This window comes from Trachurus trachurus (assembly GCF_905171665.1).
Source record: "Trachurus trachurus genome assembly, chromosome: 6".
Classification (NCBI taxonomy): domain Eukaryota; kingdom Metazoa; phylum Chordata; class Actinopteri; order Carangiformes; family Carangidae; genus Trachurus; species Trachurus trachurus.
This window is the reverse complement of record NC_139897.1, coordinates 16,516,171-16,539,459: the sequence shown is the minus strand read 5'-3', so window position 1 is coordinate 16,539,459 and position 23,289 is coordinate 16,516,171. Positions and strand designations below refer to the sequence as shown.

Sequence of the window (23,289 nt, the reverse complement as noted above, 5' to 3'; positions counted from 1 at the left end):
CACACTATGACCACAAGGAGCAGATCACGTCACCATGGTTACTCAGCGTAGTAAGGTCAGTGTGTGACGCTGGATGTTACCATCTTACCAAACTACTGGAAGGTTTCCATCAGTTGTAGCACATCTAGCTGTTGTTCTGAATTGTCATCCAGCCGAGCACATAATAGCACAATGATTCCTTAATTGGCTATTTTCATCTGACTAGTGTGTTCTTAATGAATCCTTAAGTCACACAGTGGGCAATCAATTTTTTTTACTGAAGCATGTTATGGCACATTTGCTGAGGAGAGTTTTTTTTTATAAGAACAGATTCCCAACAGACACATATTCAGGGCTAAAAAAACACTCTAGTGGCTAAAAATAGTCCCATTCAGCAGTCCAGCTGCTACGAGAAAAAACCATCACAATTATGGAATAAAATGTATCTTGAAAGGGAAAATTAACTTTTCATTCTGCATAAAAATTAACAATCATCCGGATTGTTGCTGGTTTAATGAGACACTTTATTTTCTCACGATGAGATGGGACAGAGACACTGATTTGTTTCATTCTGCCGGAACCATGACAACTCAAACATACACATTAAAAGTGACTCTGCAGTGGTCACAGCTTGCCAATACAAAGACCTGGAATAATCTCAGGTGTAATAAAACTTACACTACTGGAAATTTCTTGGAAAAATCTAAACCTTTGAAAAATTAATAGGCTTACAGCCTAGAACAAGAGCAGTAAATAAAGTTATACTCTGTTGCTTTAATATTCCTGCAGAAATTGTTTTGCACCCCCCAAAGCACCCATGAACATAAATGTTCTCAGAGGGACTGAAGACTGGTGACTAGTTATTAGCATGGCAGGTGCATCAGCTGTCCCAGAAGACAGACAAGACAAGTCTATTAAAAACCAAGGGCTGTTGACTGCAGACAAATGGTTTTACCCCAATTCTGTTTCAATTATACATTTTCCCTGTGAGATGTTTGTCTGCCTGGTAAATGAGACTCAACCACACCTCAGTCAAAAAATCCTTATTTGAATAGTGATACAGTGGACCTGACAGCCATGACATAGATTACATTAAATTTATAAGTTACAGAGCATTGTACTCCACACACTTTGATGGATCTGTTGTGAAGTGTTTCTGGCAGATGGTCATTAGCCTCTTCAGTCCCTGTAGTGAGAAAAATAAAAAACAAGGCAAGTGCAATTTAACTGTCATTGAAAGGTGTAACATATGGACAACTATACTCCAATAGTGTGTATCAAATCACATACTTCTCTCTAGTGCACTTCTTTGCAGTACACTACAAGGAAGTGCACTTACTTGCGCAGTGCACACATTTCGACAGGGTAGTATCGTCTCAAATCAAACACTGCCGCTGCGCACTTACTGGAAATTACTCGACAGCTTCTTCTGTTTTTTAAAGGCTGATTGCAAACGGCTGTTGGAGCCTTATCGCCGACACTTGACAGCGCTTTTTGTCGATCAAAACGAGCTATTAAGTTGTGTTTTGTTGTGTTATTGTTGTTGTTTTGAGTGTTTTTTAAGACATTTACACCGGTATCAGCTCCGTCGCTGCTCAAATCAACCACTATTGAGGGTGGAAAGTGTCCAGCGATCCACACTAAATTTTCTGGTTGTTTGAGTGCGCCAATTGAGTGCGCATAGCGCACTACATTGTCGCACACTGCTCAGTGTGAACGCACTTATGTACTCAAAATATTAAGTGTAAGTGCAGAAGTGCGTGATTTGGGACACACCACAATTTTAGTCCACTGGCATTTATCTTAGAGATGGGGAAAGGATGCCAATTCACCAAACTGTTCCTAAATTGTTGTGTGGAGAGATGGTAATATTCACAAACATGGTGAACTAATTTCCTTAGTTGTCAGCATCATACATATCTGCTAGCAACTTTTATAGACCTTCTTAAGACATATTAACATTTGCTAATCAGTACAGGTCATGGTAAAGCGTTTCAGCAGATACATTGTGCACCACATAGGACCAGCCACTAATCTTCTAAATGCAAAATGCTGAATTTGCATTCCCTACATGCAAAGTCTACTGTGACTAGGGTTTAACATAGGAATTGTCCTTCATTTTTTGATTTAAAAAAAAAATTTCTAATATTAAAACTCTTCCAAGAAAAGGGGGCTATAAATAGTGCACATCATTTAGCTAAGAGCATATTATTGTTTGTAGTGCAGACTTCACAGTACCCTGAATACAGCATTTTCAAAACTTCAACCAGGAGAAACTAGACCTGCTGCCTAGTGGTTTTATGCCTCTGCCAGACACTTTCAGTTCACATTAGAATAGATGTGAAGCAATTCAATTACAGGTCTCATGTGTATTTTGTCATTGGCTACCAACTTGTTTTGTGACCTTGATCTTTGACCATCAAACTGTAATCAGTTCATCCTTGAGTTCAAGTGAATGTTAATGAAATTTTTGAGATATAAACTTCAGGGACAGACAACCAATCATAACGTTTCTGGGTACAGCTGCCGCTGGTATGGAAACATAAAAATGATCTAAAGCTTCGGCACTGTGCAAGGGGCATTCGGCAATATTTTGTGCTCGTATTACTCTTCCATGCACAGTGTAAACATGAACACGTGAAGGTGAGTCAGAATATGGCAAAGGCTATTAGACTGTTCAAAGTCACTGTCCTGAAAACAAACCCCATGATGTGTAGTGAATAAAGTCAGGTTCTCACCTGAATGTATTTTCTTTGCGTCTCATCGTTGAGAACGTGCGCCACGTGTTTGGAGAAAATCTTTTCTCGTCCAGTACGGGCATGGATACCCACCATGGTGACACCAATAGGCCAAGGAGCATTTCCAATAGCCATCTGCAAATACGCATCATTTGCCTATAACAGAGGCAAATTTGTTAAAACATGTAACAGTAAGTTTAATAATAAAAACGTAGCATAGATCAAAACACTGTTATCGGATCTTGACATACCTTGACATATTCTCTTTCCAACATGAATTTGATGATGTCTGTGATTGACTCTTTGATGTCAGCCGGTAAATTCTGGAAGCAATAATAAAGAAATTCAAATAATTACATATGAAACATTCACATCACAAAAACCACATGTTGCATCGTGTTTTACCCTCCACTAATATTACCTTCTTCCTGAGCTTCCTGAAGAGAGGTTTTAGGTAAGACTCGGTCTGTGAGTGTGTAGCACTGGCCAGCTTGCCCTGAACGCCGCGCTTCACATGGTCCTCTCGGCTGTTCAGGTCCTTGGCCCAAACACCAAGAAGAAACTGGAATTCAACAGAAGCAAAGACGTTAAGAAAATATTACCAAGAATGTGACATGATGTACTCAGGCCTGATTGTTTCTTCTTGTAGCGCCAAATATATGTACAAAAATGTCCCAATATCAAAATAACTTGTAATATTTACTTAAGCTTTTTACAGTTTAACAAGAATTTCATGTCAATACTACAAAGGAACAGAAAACACAACTGGGACAGCAGCCACAGTTGTGATGTAAGCATTTCTTATCCAACAGCTCCCTCTAGACTGAAGGTAGAGCATGGTTTTCTTGTCTTACCCTCAAAAACTTGTCAATAAGATCTTGGTCTCCATGATCATCTCCTGTGCCCAGGGTCTTACCAAGAGCCTGAGGAGGAGATTCAATATTAAGACACAAATCAACAATAATCATGATACTTAACATGTCCAGATGATAAAATAACCAGTTTGTATCTCAATGTCTGACTTCTTGCGAATACAAAAGCAGTCCTAAGACAAACTGCTCATAGCTTGATATGAATGAAACAGAACTATTAAACAGCTGAAGCCTGAAGACCATATATAAGTATATTGTCATGGACACAGTTTACTGTCAAATGTACCTCCAGTTCTTCTATAGTGGTGTTTTCTTCATGAACTTTCAGGTCGTGCTGAGTGTCCACTTCCCCAGACTCTGTTCCGCCAACAATTTCATTCAGGTACTGCTGGTCGATCTTGTCCATGGCTGCTTTCAGGTCATTCCTCAAACCCTAGTCACAGAGGCGGCAGCACATGTTAGGACGAAATAATTTAAGAGAATCGGTCTGCATTCTGAGCCTAAAGGATTGAGGATAATAAAACCATTTTTAAATCACATGACAGAATAAACGCCCTGTCAATTCCAGCTTTTCAAAAACTCTGGTAATAAAATAAGACTTGGCTTCACTATTTTGAACAAAACATAACTAATATGCTTTTGATAGTGCCAGTTGAGAGGCAGGTACAGCTTAAGGTATGTATGTCAAAGGCGTGATAATAAAAGTGAAGAGCAATTTTCTGCAGTGGAGACTTCAGTGTGAATTTCTGTCTGGATCTGGATACTGGGCCCCACTCGCAGTCAGTCTCAGTCCTACCTTGTTCACTTCTGGCGTCAGAATCTCAATCTTCCTGAGTCTCTGGAACGCATCATAGTCCGACTCTCCAAACAATCGGATCGGTTCCCCTCGTTCTCTAAGCCGTCGAATTACCTACATAAACACAGAAAAAGCCTAATTTAATATGCAATATGGAAATAATCAAAAATGCTCAGGGGGAAGTATAAATATGACACCTTCACTCACCTCCTGACGAGACAGTGTCATTGGCAGCTTCTCTTCTGTTAATTCCAGCTCCAGCACTGGATTAGCTGAGGTGGATGGCTCATCTTCCTCTTTCTTATCAATCTTCAGGGCAAAAAGGAAGAATGCGAGATATACAAAGTTATTTGAGGGTTGTATAGGTAAAATGAAAATAGAGAATTTGATAATATCAGAAGGAGATGGAGTATTTTTGGACCAATGCAAATGAACCAATACAACTGTGAAATATAAGAAAAATAATTTGTATTGTCTTCGTGAGATGAACCTGAAGACAGAGAGAGGTTTTTTATCACTATTAAAAACTGTACATACAGTAGATTTACAAATCTTTCCTATCCGTCTTACCTGTAATAAGATATTCAGTGACTCATTGTGGATAAGTCAATGAATAACTTACCAGTAAAAACAAGCATATTCAATGTAACTTAAATCTCAAAACTTTCATGAAGTGCTGACTGCACCACCTAAAGTCTAAACACAGGCAAAGCATATTCAGTTAGAGAAACTCAAAGTATGTACAGTACATCATGCTTTCAAAGGCACATGCATCCTGGCACTCTTAGATTGTGGTTTAAACAGCACAATCTAAATGATCAAAACAGAAACGGATGACAAAAACAAACAATGGCCCTGGCTCAAATTGACAATGTATAACTGCATGAGTGCAAAGAGTAGAGCTGGATATGTTTGACAATTTTAATTTTGCACAAAGTAGGAAGGGAAATGCAGTTTTCCATAGAGCAACTGTTACAGGGCAATGCAAACTAGAGACACAAAACCAGGGAAAACTTAAAATCAGCCTAAACATTAAAGCTGCTGTCACAGATTATGTGCAAAATCAGCGGCACAGCTTGAAAACAGATTCTTTTTTTAATTTCAATTCAGTATCCCATGCTGAAATCCACACTGTGACTGTGTCCCACTCAGACTTTGTGGCTTCACTTTCCTTGTTCCCTTGCTTTCTGAAAAATGACTGTTGCTGAGTTTGCAAATACACTGCCCGTCCAAAAAAAAATTCAACACACTCTCACTCAATATTTCGTTGGACCGCCTTTAGCTTTGTTTATGGAATTTGCTGTTGCATCGTTTTGATAAGCTTCTGCAATGTCACAACATTTATTTCCGTCCAGAGTTGCATTAATTTTCATCTCAATGGGGTTAAGGTCTGGATTCTGTGGTCACATTGGACCACATTTCCTCCTTGACGATGATGGGTCCCCACTATCCTTCCAGTTTTTAATAATGCGTTGGACAGTTCTTAACCCAATTTTATAGTGTCTGCAATCTCCTTTGATGTTTTATTTGCTTGATGCCAATAATTTGACTCTTCTGAAACAGATTTACATATTTTCCACGACAACAGGATGTGTCTTCCGACATGGTTTTTTAAGAAATGAGACTCCATCAGTTAGGGTTAAATAAGTTGTTGCCAGTTGAAACATAATAATCCATGCAGTAATTATCCAATGGGAGGCTCTTACCTATTAGCTTAGTTAAAACCAAGTGGTGACTTTTCTCTTGGACGGGCAGTGTAGTTTATAATACAAAACCAGTCCAGTAAATGGACTAGTTGCCAAAGTGGTTGTTGCACGAAACAGTAAAAAGCATAAATATAAACAATGGTGGAGTATTTGATGCATTGGGTGGTTTCGGCAAATGCATCTAACGCAAGCTTCAAATATTTTGTTTTCAGTTTCCAGACTGATTGAGCTGTCACGTTGAGATGAGTGTCCAAGTCTCTCAAAACATCCAGCTCTCATGAGGTTATTTCTAACAACTTGCACTCCCAGATAAAGGATGCTCCACCATGTTATTTCTGCTTTTATCCTCACTGGCTTTAGTGAGTTCAAGTGACTTTCAAAAAAGGATACCAAGGAAGTGGAACCTTTTGGGACAAATTGTGCTTTATCCTTTTATCATGCATCCTGTTTGCTATTTTCGCTCTGTAAACCCATACCTGGTTCTCAGGAGTCTCTCTCTGAACCTACAGATGCAGGCAGTGGAGGTAGGTTGGGGAAAAACAGCACAGTAAACACAGATATATATACTAATGTAGACCTTAGCATCAAGTCCCGATCTTATTTGTTTCCTGGCAAAATGTTTAACTGCAATATCAAGCTGTCATACAAAAAATATGAAATCAAGGGGAGCCGAAAAAAGGCAGTGAAGTGGTGTGCTTTGTGAAATAATGAGAGAAAGAGAGCAGGCTTGGCATCAACCTTGTATCCACATCTTCTGAAGTAATCTTCTTGTTCCTTGCGTGCAAGATCGGCCCTTTTGAAGTATTTCTTGGAGTCCTGGGAAACAGAAATATACAGCACAATGAAATGATCGAACTGATGGTGGAGCCTGGAGAGGCATAACATAGTAATTGTAAAAGACATGTAAACATATATGGTTTTATTTATAATTCATAATTGTTTAATATTATTATCATTAGTAGTAGGCTATCACCATCATAATTCTATTTTGTAATTTGGAATGTTCAGATTGTTGTCATAACTACGGAGGTACAGTAGGCTAACGGTAAACGGAGCAGAGACACGAAAAGGAAATAAGGAGTGTAGGCTACTTTGCATATTAATGTAAATATTTTTGAGCGCCCCGTCAAAATGGCAACAAGGTATCTTTTATTTACTCTTCTGACTTTGTAGTGATTGTGATTGTGTTGTATTTGTGTGATTCTATAGATATTTATTTGTGTATATTTTGTGTTTATAACAGCTCTTACGGTATGGATGGATGTTAACGATGGAACGCTATTAAACCAACAAAATCTACAGACGTCTCATACTTGTAAAGCAAAAAACCATAATGATTGACCGGGGACCGCTACAGTAAGAGCTTGAGCAAGAGCTTGACGCTGCTGCTTGCCACCGCAGAGGAAGGAAATCGCCGCTGCCGGCCGCTGTTACGGGAGGATATCACCGCTGCTCGCCGCCGAGGATATCCAAGCTTGGCCACCCGTTGCCATGCTGCACGGCGCCTTAGCAACGGCTCAAGGTTCGCAACGGCAACGGAGAACGGACACAGCAAGTGGCAGAAGTTGATCTCACAAAAAGTATGGAAGACACTCAAGCTTCATCCGAGAGCCTTACGGACATTCTCGGACAGATTATTACCCTTCAAAGAGATATTCAGGACTATAAAGGACTGCTTCAAAATGCGAGTGAGATTACAAGGCAGGATTGTCGCTACCCGATCTGCGACGCTACCGGATCCGTGACAAAACTGGTCTGCGCATGCGCAGACCGGCCGCCATCTTGGACAGCTGCCTACGGCAACTCCACTTGGACAAACTTCATTTGGGCACTGCCCGATTTGCGTACATGCTTTAAGTACTGTGAATTTAAAATACGGTACTGTGAAAATGATTAAAAAATAAAATAAAATAAAATAAAAACCGCGTAGGTCCGTCATAAGACAGCCGCGGCAGACTCGTTTATTCAGTGAGTGTTGTGGTAGTTGTGATTGTTTGTGGTTGTCATGGTGATGAGGCCGGCGAGAATAGAGGACAGTAACATTAAAAGTCCGCCTGTGTTCCTGTTTTCTGAGCATCAAGATCCTATTACCACCACAACCAACCCTCAATTTACATTACTAATAAAGTATTTAAAAAATAAATAATAGATAAACCGTCTGTGGCGACGCACATAGGGCAGTGATCCTAAGTCAATTCAACTAAGTTTGTCCAAGTGGAGTTGCCGTACGTGGCTGTCACGGATCTGGTAGCATCGCGGATCGGGTAGCGACAAGGATATCCGGCAAACGATACAATGTAAAGAGAAGACGTTGGCTGCGCTACAGTGTAACGTCCAGAGTGCCACAGAGGATCCTCGCCGCTCTGTGCGTCCAAAAGTGCCCACAGAAAAAATGCTTGCTTATCAAAAAGAAGAGTTAAGTAAAAAGGAAAAGAGACTCATAGGCTTATATGAACAGTGGAAAATGCAAGCACGTGAAGCAAGAGAGAAACTTAAATTAGATATAAGTGACACACTCATGTCATCACTTGTGGATAGGCCTGGGACGATAATCAATAAATCAATTAATCGCACGATAAATGAAAATGAACTCGATCATTTTTCCGGCCTCGATAAATCGCCATGTGCATGCACGTATTTGTTTTCCTCGTCTCTCGTCTCCAACCAGGCTGGATGACAAGAGGCTTCACTCTGTGCATCGGTCTCAGCACCTGGGCCGTTTGTTTTGCAGAATGAAAGGAGTGAACCCTCTTCTCAGTCATCCAGGATCTTTGTTTCCCAGAATGCATTTCACAGCAACCGGCAGCGCCAGCTGTAAAGCTAAGCAGCTAAAGCTATTTTACCGTAATTCTTGCTGCAGCGCTGTTAACACGTCACTTTTTAAAAGTTTTAATATGTTTTCATGCCAGAAAGTCACAGTTTAGATCCCAGTCTGTGGTCAGTTTATCCACATCGCCTGTTAGGAGATTTCCTACGACGTTTTTGGAGCTAATGTGGTAGCGGCGAGCAGGAGGAGCGGGGCTTCCCACAGTCTGACTGCAGCCGTCTGCAGCAGCTCACGGGCCGGTCAGCCTCCGTCATTGGGGGAGAAAACGACTAAGAAAACTTATCAGCAGGTTTTTAGAGGTTTACCACCAGCTGGTTTATTACTTTTAAGGAGATAAATGCTAGTCTCATTGATGAAATCTTACATCTGTGGAAGTCACATTAGTTTGTTTGAATGAAAAGTGGAGCTTCAGGGACAGAAGAGCTGCACTGCACTGTTTATTATTTTTTGTTTATTGTATTTATTTAGGATAGTAGCTATATAAGTTCTTGTCATTCCAATTACAATGGTTAAAAAATACTGATGAGAAATAAAAGTTTATCGCATTTAAAAGGGTCTACTTGCATTATTATGAAATATTATTATTATATTAGTGGTTAATTTGTTATCCAAAAAAATGTGTCAATAATATCGTTTATCGTCAATTATTTGTGGGACAATATATCGTCCAGCAAAATTTGTTATCGTCCCAGGCCTACTTGTGGACAATTTAGAAAAAGGAAGAGATGACATTTTGAGACTTTACACTGAAATAAGAACTCACATCGCACCATCAGCTGATTTGAGGAGGAAAATTGATGCATGTGAAGCAGTAACTCATGACATCACCAAAGTCATATATGAAAGACTAACAGGCATTAATGGAGATTTTAATGCTGAAGATGAAAGACATCGTCTGCGTGAGCTGCTGGATCGTGATTATGCCATCTCCATCTATGGTTCCACTGCTGCACCATCAGGAATCACTCATCATTCTTCATCTTCATGCATCGCTTTGAGACGAGCTGAGGCAGCTGCAGACCTTGCAGCAAAGGAGGCTGAGTACAGGATCGTACAAGAGGAAGGCAAACAAAAGGAAAGGATCAAGGCTTTGGAAGAGCAACACCAGAAAGAACTTGAAATTCAAAGGTCTGAGCTGGAACGTCTGAAAGCTGAAAGGGATGTGGAGGCAGCACGGGCCAGACTGGAATCCTACAACAGAGAAATGGTACAGTTAAGTGATGCACAGTCATTTAAAGGTGAGCAGATGAGCCCACTTACAGCCCCTCAGCCCCCTGCACCATACTCACCTACTGGGCTGTCAGTGCCCTCTGATGTTGCTCAACTGGCACAAGCTGTTCAGGACAGTATAACATTTAACAGACTTCCCATACCTGAGCCTACAGTGTTTAGTGGTGAACCAATACATTTCATTGAGTGGAAAGCCTCTTTCACATCACTAATAGACCAAAGAGGCGTTTCTGCCTGTGATAAACTGTATTATTTAAAAAAGTATGTCAGTGGTCCAGCTCGTAAATGCTTAGAAGGAACCTTCTTTAGAAATGATGAGCAAGCTTATCAAGATGCATGGAAAAAACTAAATCAGCGATATGGCCAGGCTTTTGTTGTCCAAAGAGCATTTAGAGAGAAATTATCTAATTGGCCAAAGATACAGACTAAGGATGCTGAAGGACTAAGGAGTTTTGCAGACTTCATTAATGCATGTCAGCTAGCCATTCCCCATGTAAAGGGCCTAGAAATATTAAATGACTGTGAGCAAAATCAAAAACTGACCCAAAAATTACCTGACTGGGCATCTTCCAGATGGAACCGTCAAGTTACAAAGGCCCAGTTAGATGGCAAAGACTTCCTGAGTTTCAAGGATTTTGCAGATTTTCTGTTGCTAGAAGCAGAAATTGCCTGCAACCCAGTCACCTCCATCCATGCTCTTCGCTCCTCAGAGTTATCCAGTAACAAAGATAACTCGAAAGATACTAGGAGAAATAAGGCAAGTGTATTCAGTACTGAAACAGCTGTGCACAGTGACAAAACAACATTGAGAGAAAACATGGGGCCTCAATGCATATTGTGTAAAGGCACACATCAGCTCCACAAATGCCCCGTCCTCATGGAAAAGTCACTGGAAGAAAAAAGAGCATATGTTAAGGAGAACAGACTTTGTTATGGCTGTTTAAAACAAGGCCACAGTGCAAAAGAGTGTCGTCGTCGCCTAAAATGTGACACATGCTCGAAAAAACATCCAACCTGCCTTCATGATGACAATTTCATAAAAAGAGAAAGGCAAGTAAATACAGCAGAAACAGCACACAATAGCATGTCAGAGACAACAACTGCTATATCACTCAATGTCGCCAGAGAGGGACAACCAGCTAGTACTTCAATGATTGTTCCAGTATGGGTGTCAACTACTGTTAACCCATACAGAGAAAAGCTTGTCTATGCCTTGTTAGACACTCAAAGTGACACTGCATTCATTGATCAGGAAGTGAGCTGTGAGTTACAAGTAAATAGATGTCCAGTAAAACTAAAACTCACCACCATGATGGGAGAAAATGCAGTTATAAACAGTGAGAAAATATCTGGTCTCCGTGTTAGAGGTTACAATTCTGCAACACACATTCTCCTCCCTCCTACATACACAAAGGACCATATTCCTGTGAACCGGGAGCACATACCAACCTGTGAAACTGCCAAACGCTGGAGTCACCTATCACCAATCATAGATGAAGTTCCACCACTCCTCAATTGTGAAATTGGACTCTTGATAGGTTATAACTGTCCAAAGGCACTAGCACCTAAAGAAGTGATACTAGGCAAAGATGATGAGCCTTATGCAGTGCAAACAGAGTTAGGGTGGAGCATAGTTGGCAGTGAAACACCTCACCATGAAACAGACATGATAAACAGTCTCTGTCACCGTGTGGCTGTAAAAGAGATTCCCCCAGTAACTCCTATGGATGCAATTCGAGCATTAGAGAGAGACTTCAGAGAAGGCAAGGAAAATGACAAAACAGTGTCTCAAGAGGATCTCATGTTCTTGGACAAACTTAAGGAAGGCATAAGAAAGGATGAACAAGGACATTATGAAATGCCATTGCCTTTTAAAGAAAGGCCATATATGCCCAACAACAGACAGGTTGCAGAGATACGTCTTAACCACCTCAAAAGGAGATTGTCTAAGGATGAGAGATACAAGGAAGATTATGTTAAGTACATGAATGACATAATCAAAAGAGGTGATGCTGAGGAAGCTAAAGATGATGGACTTAATGGCAACAAATGGTATATACCACACCATGGTATTTATCATCCAAAGAAACCAGAAAAGCTGCGAGTTGTATTTGACTGCTCAGCCAAACACAAGGGAACCTGTCTGAATGAGCACCTATTATCCGGCCCAGACATGATAAACAATCTAACAGGCATCCTCATACGCTTTCGACAACATCAGATAGCTTTAATGTGTGACATAGAAAAAATGTTCCATCAGTTCAAAGTTCAAGAGACTGATCGCAACTACTTCCGCTTCTTATGGTGGAAAAATGGAGACTTAAGCACACAACCACAAGAGTATAGAATGACTGTACATCTCTTTGGCGCAGTGTCTTCACCAGGATGTGCAAACTATGGATTAAAAAATCTAGCCAAAGAGCACAACCTTGCATTTCCTCTAGCTGCCCAGTTCATTGCCAGAGACTTTTATGTGGATGATGGAGTCACAAGTGTAGAGACAGTCAAAGAAGGAATTCAGCTGGCACAAGAGGCACGAGAAATATGCGCAAATGGTGGACTCCGGCTGCACAAGTTTGTATCAAACAGTGACACTGTTCTAAACAGTATACCAAATTCAGAGCATGCAAGTGACATTAAAACAAAAGACCTTGCTTTCAGTGAGATGCAAATAGAGAGAGCACTAGGCATTCACTGGAATATAGAAAGAGACTGCTTCACTTTCAACATCACACTGAAAGATCAACCACCCACACGTCGTGGAATATTATCCACCATTGCATCTGTATATGATCCTCTTGGATTTGTTGCTCCTTATCTCCTCAGTGGCAAAAAGATCCTGCAAGAAATGTGCCGTCAGGGTACCAGCTGGGACGATCCTCTGCCTGAAGGTCTGAAACCACGGTGGGAGCACTGGAAAAGAGATCTCATCAATCTGGAGAAAGTACAGATAGCCAGATGCTATGTACCTACTAACTTTGGAAAGGTGGAGAAAAGAGAACTGCATCATTTCTCAGATGCAAGCACCACTGGGTATGGACAATGTTCCTATCTGAGACTTATAAATGAGGATGGAGATGTTCACTGTGCCTTCATCATGGGAAAAGCCCGCGTCTCCCCCACAAAGATCTCCACTATTCCAAGGTTAGAGCTCACAGCAGCAACGGTCTCAGTCACAGTGAGTAATATGCTTAAAGAAGAGCTAGCTCATGACACTACAGATGAATTCTTTTGGACAGACTCAAAAGTTACCCTTGGATACATACATAATGAAGCAAGACGGTTCCACACCTTTGTCGCAAATAGAGTGCAAAAGATCCGCAACAGCACAGCACCTCAGCAGTGGTTGTACATTTCCACCAAAGAAAACCCTGCAGACCATGCGTCCAGAGGAACAACAGTGGAGGAATTGCTGTCATCTGAGTGGTTCACAGGTCCAAGGTTCCTGTGGGAAAAGGAAATACATCCTCCAGCAAAGGTAATTCTGGATCTTCCAATAGGAGACCCAGAAGTTAAAAAGGTTCAAACATTCTTAACAAAGACTACTGCAGAAGTGAGTCTGTCTGACCGCCTCGTGAAATTCTCATCCTGGTCTAAAGCTGTCAGTGCTGTGGCTCGTCTCAAACGCAGACTCCTGAAAGACAAATCAAACACTCACTCTACAGTCAGTGAACGAGAGAATGCAGAACTTGTGATCATCAAAGACTTACAAAAACAAGCATACACGGAAGAAATAAAGACATTAAGAAATGGAAATCTGTTACCAAGGAATAACAAGTTACATCCCCTTGATCTCTTCTTGGACAGAGATGCTGTGCTCAAGGTGGGAGGAAGACTGCGCTGCTCATCCCTCCCTAGCTCAGAAAAGCACCCAACAGTCATCCCCAGGCAGCATCATGTCACACAACTGATAATTGCACACTGTCATGAAAAGGTTAAACACCAGGGCAAAGGCTTCACCATCAATGAAATCCGGGCCAGTGGCTATGGGATCCCAGGTTTAAGTCAAGCAGTTACTTCCTACATTCGTCAGTGTGTAACATGTCGGAGACTAAGAGGACATGCAGTAGGGCAAAAAATGAGTGATCTCCCAACAGAACGGATGGAATCCTCTCCCCCTTTCACATACTGCGGAATGGACTGTTTTGGCCCTCTCCTGACTAAACAAGGTCGAAAAGAACAAAAAAGATATGGCTTGCTCTTCACATGCTTCAGCTCACGTGCTATCCATGTTGAAATGATAGATGATTTGTCAACTGATACTTTCATTAACGGACTGCGTTGTTTTGTGGCATTGCGAGGCTCAGTGAGACAAATTAAATGTGATCAAGGCACTAATTTTGTAGGAGCCAAAAATGAACTGAGAGCAGCTCTACAAGAACTGGATGTTGAGAGACTGGCAACCTTTCTTGCAGAAAAACAGTGTGACTTTCTGTTCAATACGCCTCATGCAAGTCACGCAGGTGGAGTGTGGGAACGACAGATCAGAACTGTAAAAAATGTGCTAAACTCCACACTCTCTCTCTCACCTGGAAGACTCAATGATGCCTCCTTAAGAACTCTATTATATGAAGCTTCTGCAATTGTAAACAGCCGTCCTCTTACAACGGATAACCTGAACGATCCAAACAGTTTAGAACCACTCACTCCAAACCATCTAATCAACATGAAAGCTGTCACTACACCCCCTCCACCAGGCAAGTTCATCAGAGAAGACTTGTACGGACGAAAAAGATGGAGACAAGTACAATATTTAGCAGAACAGTTTTGGAGCCGGTGGAAAAAGGAATATCTACACAACATCATGCTCAGGCAAAGATGGCATGCACCCAGGAGGAATCTTCAAGTGGGAGACATTGTAATGGATACAGAGGAACAGCTTCCAAGATCAGACTGGAGACTTGGACGAGTCTCAGAGATAGTGAGAGATGATGATGGACTTGTAAGAAAAGTCAAGATATGTCTAGGAGATAGACATCTAAACAGAAGAGGCGAAAGCTTAAACAAAGTATCCATGGTAGAACGTCCAGCTCATAAATTAGTTCTACTATTAGAGGCCTCTTAAGTGAGCAAAAACAAAACAAACAAATCTGTTGTGTTAATGTATTTACTATTTATTCTTAAGTAATTCCTCGTAAAAATTAATAGTGTTTTATGTTTTGCATATTGTATAAAACACTTATAATTTGGTGGGAGTGTAAAAGACATGTAAACATATATGGTTTTATTTATAATTCATAATTGTTTAATATTATTATCATTAGTAGTAGGCTATCACCATCATAATTCTATTTTGTAATTTGGAATGTTCAGATTGTTGTCATAACTACGGAGGTACAGTAGGCTAACGGTAAACGGAGCAGAGACACGAAAAGGAAATAAGGAGTGTACTTTGCATATTAATGTAAATATTTTTGAGCGCCCCGTCAAAATGGCAACAAGGTATCTTTTATTTACTCTTCTGACTTTGTAGTGATTGTGATTGTGTTGTATTTGTGTGATTCTATAGATATTTATTTGTGTATATTTTGTGTTTATAACAGCTCTTACGGTATGGATGGATGTTAACGATGGAACGCTATTAAACCAACAAAATCTACAGACGTCTCATACTTGTAAAGCAAAAAACCATAATGATTGACCGGGGACCGCTACAGTAATTGTTGCCTTCCTTTTACTAAGACGGAATAGACACATCTTTAATACAAATGGCTATTGATGGACTGTTGTTTTTTCTCTGCAATGAAGCAACTGTGACAGCAAAGCGATGTCTCAAAATTCACAGTTTAATATTCAACCTTCTGTAAACGTGGTGGGTGATTTGGCGTCATAACCTAAAGACAATAACATGCAGATTAAGTAAACAATACTATCTAGAAACAGGGCAGTGAGTGATGTACTATGGAGTGGCTGTTTAGGGAGTCTACGAAGTAACATTTCCATGATGTTTTGTACTAAACAGTCACAGTTAATGAAGAAGAATAAGTAAAGGTGCAATGGTAACGTTATATCTAAGACATGTCATTGTATCCGTACTCTAACAACTTCTCCATTATGTCTACCACGGTGTTTGTTTTGTAACAAAAAATAGTTTACTAAATTGATGTTTATGTGGCATGGTTTAGGCATTTAAATAACAATACTCCTAAATCGGAGGACAGGGTACACAGTTACAAGTTATCATGCTACGTGGTGATATACTACTGGTAACATCGCTTATATATTTTCCTGCTAATTGCGAAATTGACTTTTGGCTTCACGTCTATATTAAAAACTGTACATTGTATAATCTGGATTCATCTGTTGAAACGAGTTGAAAATAAAAGGTTGAGGATTTTAGACAACGTTGTCGGGAAGAAGTTTGTGCTAGTCAACATTAGCAACCGGGCTAACAAGCTAACAAAAACAAGAAACTTGATGAGAAACTCACGTCAACAAGCTCCTTTTCCTCGAGCAGTTTCCTCTTCCTCGCGATTTCAGCTTTAATTATATCCATCATTTCAGAATCAGAGCTGAAATACGGGTCTTCTGCGTTTGTTTCAACAGTTAACTTACTCACGCAGACTGCAGCGACGGTACTAGCGTCGAAACGACTTAACAGGAAGTTAAACAGTCACCTGATTTCAGAATAAGAGTCCTCAATAGTGTTTTATGGATTGTGTTTCAAAATAAAAGAAACGTAAAAATAAAGGAAAACTTGCTGATCCCAAATGTTTTCTAAAAGACATCACCTATATGTTAACAACAAAACGTATTATTACAAGGCTACGCGCTCTTCTTTGAGCATTATTAGACAACATAAATACTGTGTTATTCTTTGGATGGTGTATCACCATCCTAGATAAACAACAACAACACACTGTAGAGAAATACAAGTTAGATATTATTGCACATTAGATTTTTTTTTTTTCATTTTATAAACCAAATTTGGCGTTAAATTAGCTGTGTAATCAAATTACTCTGAACTGTGTGAACAGTGTTCAATACACATTTAATTGTTAGTTTTGAATTGAGTAGAATTAACTCTGAAAAGTTGACACTGGTCAATTTTACTCAAATTTTGAGTGGGACAAAATGTTATCTGAAACAGAGTTAAATTCAACAAACATTGTTGTTCTCTGATGGGAGCTCCCTATAGGCTACTCTCTCCAGATGACCAATGTAACATGACCTGCACATGTGTGTTCTGTCTTTTCCAAAAATGTCCTTATAGTGTTTAATTTATTGTTTACTTGTCAATGTTCCACTGTGTAATGCCACAATATTTATTCATTCAACAGTGATTCTCGTGTTTCCCAACAGCCCCATTTGCAAGTTGGCAGGATTTAGCTTTTAGTGGATCATCACAATACCAGAAAATATGCATGATCTCTTCCAAGAGCAGAGTAAGGACTTTTGAATTATTTTTAAGTTGAAAATGGGCGGAATTGATAGAAAGAAGTGATGCCAACCTTCCAGACCTTTTTATCCAGAAGGCTACCAGCAAACATGCCCATGCGGGCCCACTGTGGGTAACTGTGAGTTTACTACAGTGCAAAACAGGGCATTCCCTGGGGTTGCCCACTGTGTGTGGGCTCATGTGGGGCCCACGGCAGTTTTGCCATTTTGATGAGGGTTTTCTGTGGGTAACCTGCATGGTGTTGCCCATAGCAAGCCCAAAGTGGACTGCCCGTTGTCTTTTTCCCACACTGGCACATCTGCAAATGTTTGCTGCATTTTCTGCCTGTGACTTTTTACAGTCTCCTGAAGTGAGGTCATGAGGGCAAATTAACAATTTGATGTATGCCTACAAGTCAGATAGATAGGCTATGTTCCAAGGCAGTGAATTTAGTAAACTCAGTCCCACCTGCCATGAGTATAATTTACTCTAAATGTTTATAATAACATGGACACTACACCTGTATTGTGCTTCTCCTCTCAGCTGAATGTGAAAGTCTGTGATCATTTAATTATTTTTGATGTATAAAATGAGTTGCTTTGACAACATAAACAGTATTTCATGTGATAATAATTTATAAATCTAAAAAAAAAAGTTAATGTTTGCAAGCTGGTCTCTGTAGTGCTTTTGTCCAGAGGCCAGTCCATTGTCTGGACACCACAGTGGCAAATGTCTGACTCGACCTTTTAGATGAGAACGTTACCATCAGGTGGCGCAAAGGGATATGTGACGATTTTTAATATTAAAGTCATTAATTTATTTACATGGCGCAAGGGAAGAGCAAGCATCATGTTAGGAACGGGAGCAGATGATACAATAGCATTTATCAGGTCAATTTAACCATAACACGGCGGAAATCTGCTGCTGACAGGATCTGTAGCGCAGCCTGAGGAGAAATTTAACTGATTAATAAGGCAGACGGACACTGATTCCGCTGAGTGTATCCTTGTCACTGATTTTCGTCTTTCTGAAGAGCGATTCCCGACCGCACGGCTCACTGAATCAGCCTAATCCTGCTGAAGATGGAGTTTGGGGAAAGGAAAAGGAGAAGGAAGTCACAGAGCTTTAAACTCGTCACGGATGAAGGTAGGCTGCTGAATGAATGCAAGACCTTGTAAGACGCGCGTCCGTGTCTGGGTGTTTGTCTGGCGCTGTGTGCCAGCAGAGACGACTCTGTAAACAAAAGCGATGGCCACGACAATGCCCACAGTCTGTGCCTCGATTTCAACCATCAGCTAACTCTAATAATTCAAGTCTGACACGTAAAAACCCTCCCTGGACATCTTTTCTCACATAGCTCAATTTAAATAGATAGCCTATCAAAAAAATAAATTAAGTAAGAAAACAGTTCAAAATCTGAAAATAGCCTTTGTTGCGCATTCTGAACATGCAACATTGTCCACTTTTTGCTGATGCTGTGAGCTCCAGGCCACCTCTCTTCACTACACTACTTCATACCACCTACAGGTGGTGGTTTCTGCATGGGATGGGAGGGGGGGTGGGGTTGACATCACAGTTCCCCGTCAGATTAAGCACATGAAGCTTCATCTTAAAAAAAGCAGAGTGCACCACAGCACTGTCATCTATCACATGCGTTTTATCAGGTGCTCAAGCTTTTATTTGATTATTTTTACATTAATATTTCATGACAAAACCTTCCTGTCCTACATGTAGATTATGACCTGGCGTCATATGTGGTGAATCCTAGCTGTAAAGATGCCAATGGAGAGCCCAAGGATGCTCCTGTGTCTGATGGTATGTGCCAGTGTAAGGATTCATCTCTGATAGAACAGCAGAGCTGAGTAATTCCACTAACACTCTTTTCTCTCTCAAAGTTGTTTGGCTTGGGGATGAGGGCATGGAGATCAAGAGACAAATCACAGGCATGATGAGGCTTCTGAGTGATAAGACCAGCAGGGTATATCAGCGTGTGGGTACGGAGCAGGACACCTCAACAAAGGAGCCCCAGGATAGGCGCCAGGCGTGGATACATCAGCCTGCACCTTTGTCTCTTGTATCAGAGGACCACCAGAGCAACAGCTGGAACCCTGCAGGGGACCCAGGGCCTTCTCCTTCATCCGTATCCACCCCCATCCCCAACGGCCCAGGCTGTGGCCAATACAGCACCCGCTCCAAAGCCCTGAGGATCCTCAACAATACAAAGCATTTAATCAAAGTGAATGAAGCGAACGGTATGGCGGCCTATCTGAGCATGCTGGAGAAAACGTGTGTAAGACAGACACTTAGAGGTGTTCTTGGCACGTTTAATTATCAATATCCTCAATGTAAATTTATATTGATATATTAATATAAATGTATATACATGAAGCTTCACCATTAAAATGCAGAACACACACAGCAACATACATGTGTGATGAAGAATAGACTTGTGTGTGCATGCCTGTACAATGAGACGTAAGATAACAAGCACTAACCAAAGCACCACTGACTTTCCAGCAGATGTGGTGCCTCCTGCTGTGCCAGACCCCCCCTGCTGCATGTGTAACTGTAAGGGCACCTTGCAGGCTATTTTGCAGGAACTACGTGCCATGAGGAGGATGATGCAGACTCAAAAAGGTCAGTGAATGAACCCGCATAGACTGTGAGATAGAAAGAGGGTAAAAAAAATATAATGTGTTACTATCTATTTCTAGCATCCTTGGAGAGGCAGGAGCCGACAGCCTCACCATGCCCACCTCGCCTCGGCCCAGGAACCACTCCTCGTCGTAGGCCCCGCAAGAGGAGGCCAATCTACAAGGCAGCACCGGTGACTGTGTCTGGCACAAGAAGAGCTGCTCTTACCCCTCTGGAGGCATCACCACTAGTTGTTGCACCTGCAGAATCTGGAAAAGGGGGGGAATCTGAAAAAGACTCATCCACAGCCAACAGTCACCCTGTCCCTTCTGAGGTCTCTATGCTGCCACCTCAGAACAATCCAGCGACTGCCAACAACACGCACCATAGTCCTCTCCTGAACCAGTTAAGAGAATCACAGTCAATGGAGGTAACTCACTTGTTAGTGTATACAGCTGTGTTGTCTGTGCTATGCTACACACTCTCCTTGAGAACTGCCTTTACACTGAGAGGGAATTGGATTTTTACATTTTCAATACACACACAAAAAAAGGACAATAGAATTTTCAGGTGACAATAAGTTGTACCAAAATGTTATTGACATGCACAGTAACATTTTCTATTGTTTTAATAATTTCTATTACCAAACGTTTTTCTCTTTGCCCTTATTTAAGCGATTTAAAACCCATCACATCATTGTGTATATCAAGACTGTTTGTGAAGTCGCATGCTTGGCCATGGAGATGTGTTTTACTGTCTCCTGGACTGTCTCACCTATAGTCATATTTTTGCAACAGTATGTGAATTAAAAGCATTGCATGATGATTCTTATGCTTTATTTTGGTGCAACGGGGCTCATGTATTCATTATAAAGATTTGTGTTGTTTTCAATTTAAAAATGGAATTAATCTTGTTATGTGTTGTTACTTCACAATTCACCCTGTGTTATTTGATTCCTTTTCAGTCTGAAGTGCGTCTTGCAGAGGATCATGACGTGTTTATCTCAAAGGCTCAGTTAGACTCCATCCTCGTCAACTATACTCGCTCTGGGAGCCTGCTGTTCCGGAAACTGGTGCGCAGCTACAATTTCTAAAAGCATATTCTTTGGTCCTTTGATCATGGTCATCACAGTCATGTTGCATCACTTTGTACGTGCATTTCATTTTAAACAATTATTTCTTTCAATTCACTTCAATAAAAAGCTATATTGAGTAAAGGCTGTGCAATGTTTTACCATGGAGCTTCTATGTGTGCAGGTGTGTGCCTTCTTTGATGATGCTACCCTGGCCAACTCCTTGCCAAATGGTAAAAGAAAGAGAGGACTAAATGATAACCGCAAAGGCTTGGACCAGAATATTGTGGGTGCTATTAAAGGTGGGTGAGAAAAAGATACGTGAATCATTATTTCTGTAGTGGGGTAGAGCAATCATGACGCAGTATTTTGGGGAAACACTGATATAGTTGTGTGAACTGTGTCTAGTGTTTACAGAGAAATACTGCACTGAAAACAGAATAGAGAAGTTGCCTGGGCCACGGGACTGGGTGCAGATCCTTCAAGATCAGATTAAACTTGCGAGGAGGAGGCTGAAAAGAGGTATGTATACTGCTATAGTCTCTCTGCTACACATCTATCCAGTATCCTTTTGTATCATGCTGTTGTTACAAAGGTTTTGAGCATGGTCAAACAAAGTTGCTGTATTATTAGGAAATAGGTTCACTGATTTGAATTGGTTATTACGTTTACCAGTCATCTGTAAAGGCATCAGGTAAATCCTCATGTTGTTTCCCCCCTCAGATGCAGCAGAAGCAGAAGAAGTCTTAAATGGACCTTCGACAAGTAAGAAACACTAGGGCAGCTAAAACACACACTATTGTACCCATTTATTCAGTTGTCTACTTTTGTCTTTCTGTGTCTACACCTTTACCCTCACATCAGTAGTCCCATTTTACAACATCTTTCCATCAGCCCCCCTCTGAGTCCACAATGTCTTTACCTCTCTCCCTTTGGCTGTCACAACACACACACTCACTGGCTTGCTTATTGGCTCATATGTCTTTGTCACGCTGCCGCTGTGACATTTGACATTCTCACGCAGCTTCCCAAAATGTCAGCTAATTATCTTCACACCATGCACCATATCCTCTCTTTCACCTCACCATTTCAACTTCGATGTCAGAAAAGCATTTCTCTTTCTGAGACCTACAAGAAAAAATCAAACAAAATTGTCCATACATTTTCAAGCAAATGCATTGAGGCTTTTTTGATTATATTAACATTATTATTATTATGCTATTGTCATTATTAATGCTGCTGGTAAGGTTGTTGTTGTTATTATATATATTTTTTTTCTCTTCTTATAGGTTCTGACTATAACAAGCCTGCAAGCGTGGAGGGGACAGTGATGAACATGACTGGTTGATTCAAAGACCTGCCATCTGGCCTTAAAGCAGATTTGTTGATTGTGTTCATTACTTCTATAACTTGATGCATTTAGCCACTTTAGATATTTCCTTTGCTGCTATGTGTTATGCATGTAAAGGGAACAAAACAACAAGACCAAATGAAGACGAAGCCTGCTTAATGATATCCTCTCTTGCTCTCTCTCTCTCTTTTTCGCACACAAACACACATTCTGCCTTTTGTGATCCTGAAGACTTTTCCTTTTCACACATAGTAGTAGGATATTACTGTACACCACTTGGATCTGGGATTTTGTGATAGCAGACAAGGAACTATAGTGACGAAATGTTAGGTTGTTTTCATGTTCAGAAGTTTACATGATGGGCAAGAGCTTTAAAACTTGCCTAGTTTGCATCATTTACTACAAGGGATAATGAGCCTAAAACAAAGCAAAGTACTGTAACAGTATAACATTAATATATTTTGCACAGATTACATTTACTGTAACAGGAAACTGCCCATTGTGGATTGTGCCTTTAAGTGACTAGTATTTCAGTGGGTGTAATGTACAGTGCAGCATCCACCTTATTTCCAAACATGTAATGTATTTTTGGGCAATTTTTCTAATTAAAAATAGTTTGAAAGGCTTCATCTAGCTGAAAAAAATTACGAAGAATAAAAATACAGTATCAATGATGTTTCTTTTATAGGATTAGGAGGTTTAGGCT

The 23,289-nt window shown here is 40.6% G+C and overlaps 2 protein-coding genes across 3 annotated transcripts; one reads left to right on the top strand and one right to left on the bottom strand.

Moving 5' to 3' along the window:
* Window positions 1-306: 306 nt before the first annotated feature.
* Window positions 307-16,740, bottom strand: prpf18 (PRP18 pre-mRNA processing factor 18 homolog (yeast)). Of its 2 annotated transcripts, XM_083974564.1 has the most exons (11): window positions 16,579-16,740; window positions 6,830-6,907; window positions 6,568-6,594; window positions 4,593-4,694; window positions 4,386-4,499; window positions 3,876-4,022; window positions 3,572-3,640; window positions 3,139-3,279; window positions 2,969-3,040; window positions 2,718-2,873; window positions 307-1,165 (listed from the first exon to the last, which is right to left on the bottom strand). In XM_083974564.1, exons 1-11 carry the CDS (start codon window positions 16,645-16,647, stop codon window positions 1,085-1,087), a joined length of 1,056 nt encoding a protein of 351 aa, XP_083830690.1. In that variant the 5' UTR covers window positions 16,648-16,740; the 3' UTR covers window positions 307-1,084. The 2 variants fall into 2 exon arrangements, with proteins under 2 accessions (XP_083830690.1, XP_083830691.1); XM_083974565.1 differs by lacking the exon at window positions 6,568-6,594.
* Window positions 16,741-19,429: 2,689 nt separating this feature from the next.
* On the top strand, window positions 19,430-22,580 carry bend7 (BEN domain containing 7; the record flags this gene model as incomplete). The annotated part of the gene is made up of 8 exons (XM_083973330.1): window positions 19,430-19,778; window positions 20,047-20,163; window positions 20,241-20,590; window positions 21,125-21,232; window positions 21,417-21,534; window positions 21,641-21,754; window positions 21,956-21,997; window positions 22,522-22,580. The coding sequence occupies exons 1-8, from the start codon at window positions 19,445-19,447 to the stop codon at window positions 22,578-22,580; spliced, it is 1,242 nt and encodes a 413-aa protein (XP_083829456.1). The 5' UTR covers window positions 19,430-19,444.
* Between the last annotated feature and the right edge of the window lie 709 nt (window positions 22,581-23,289).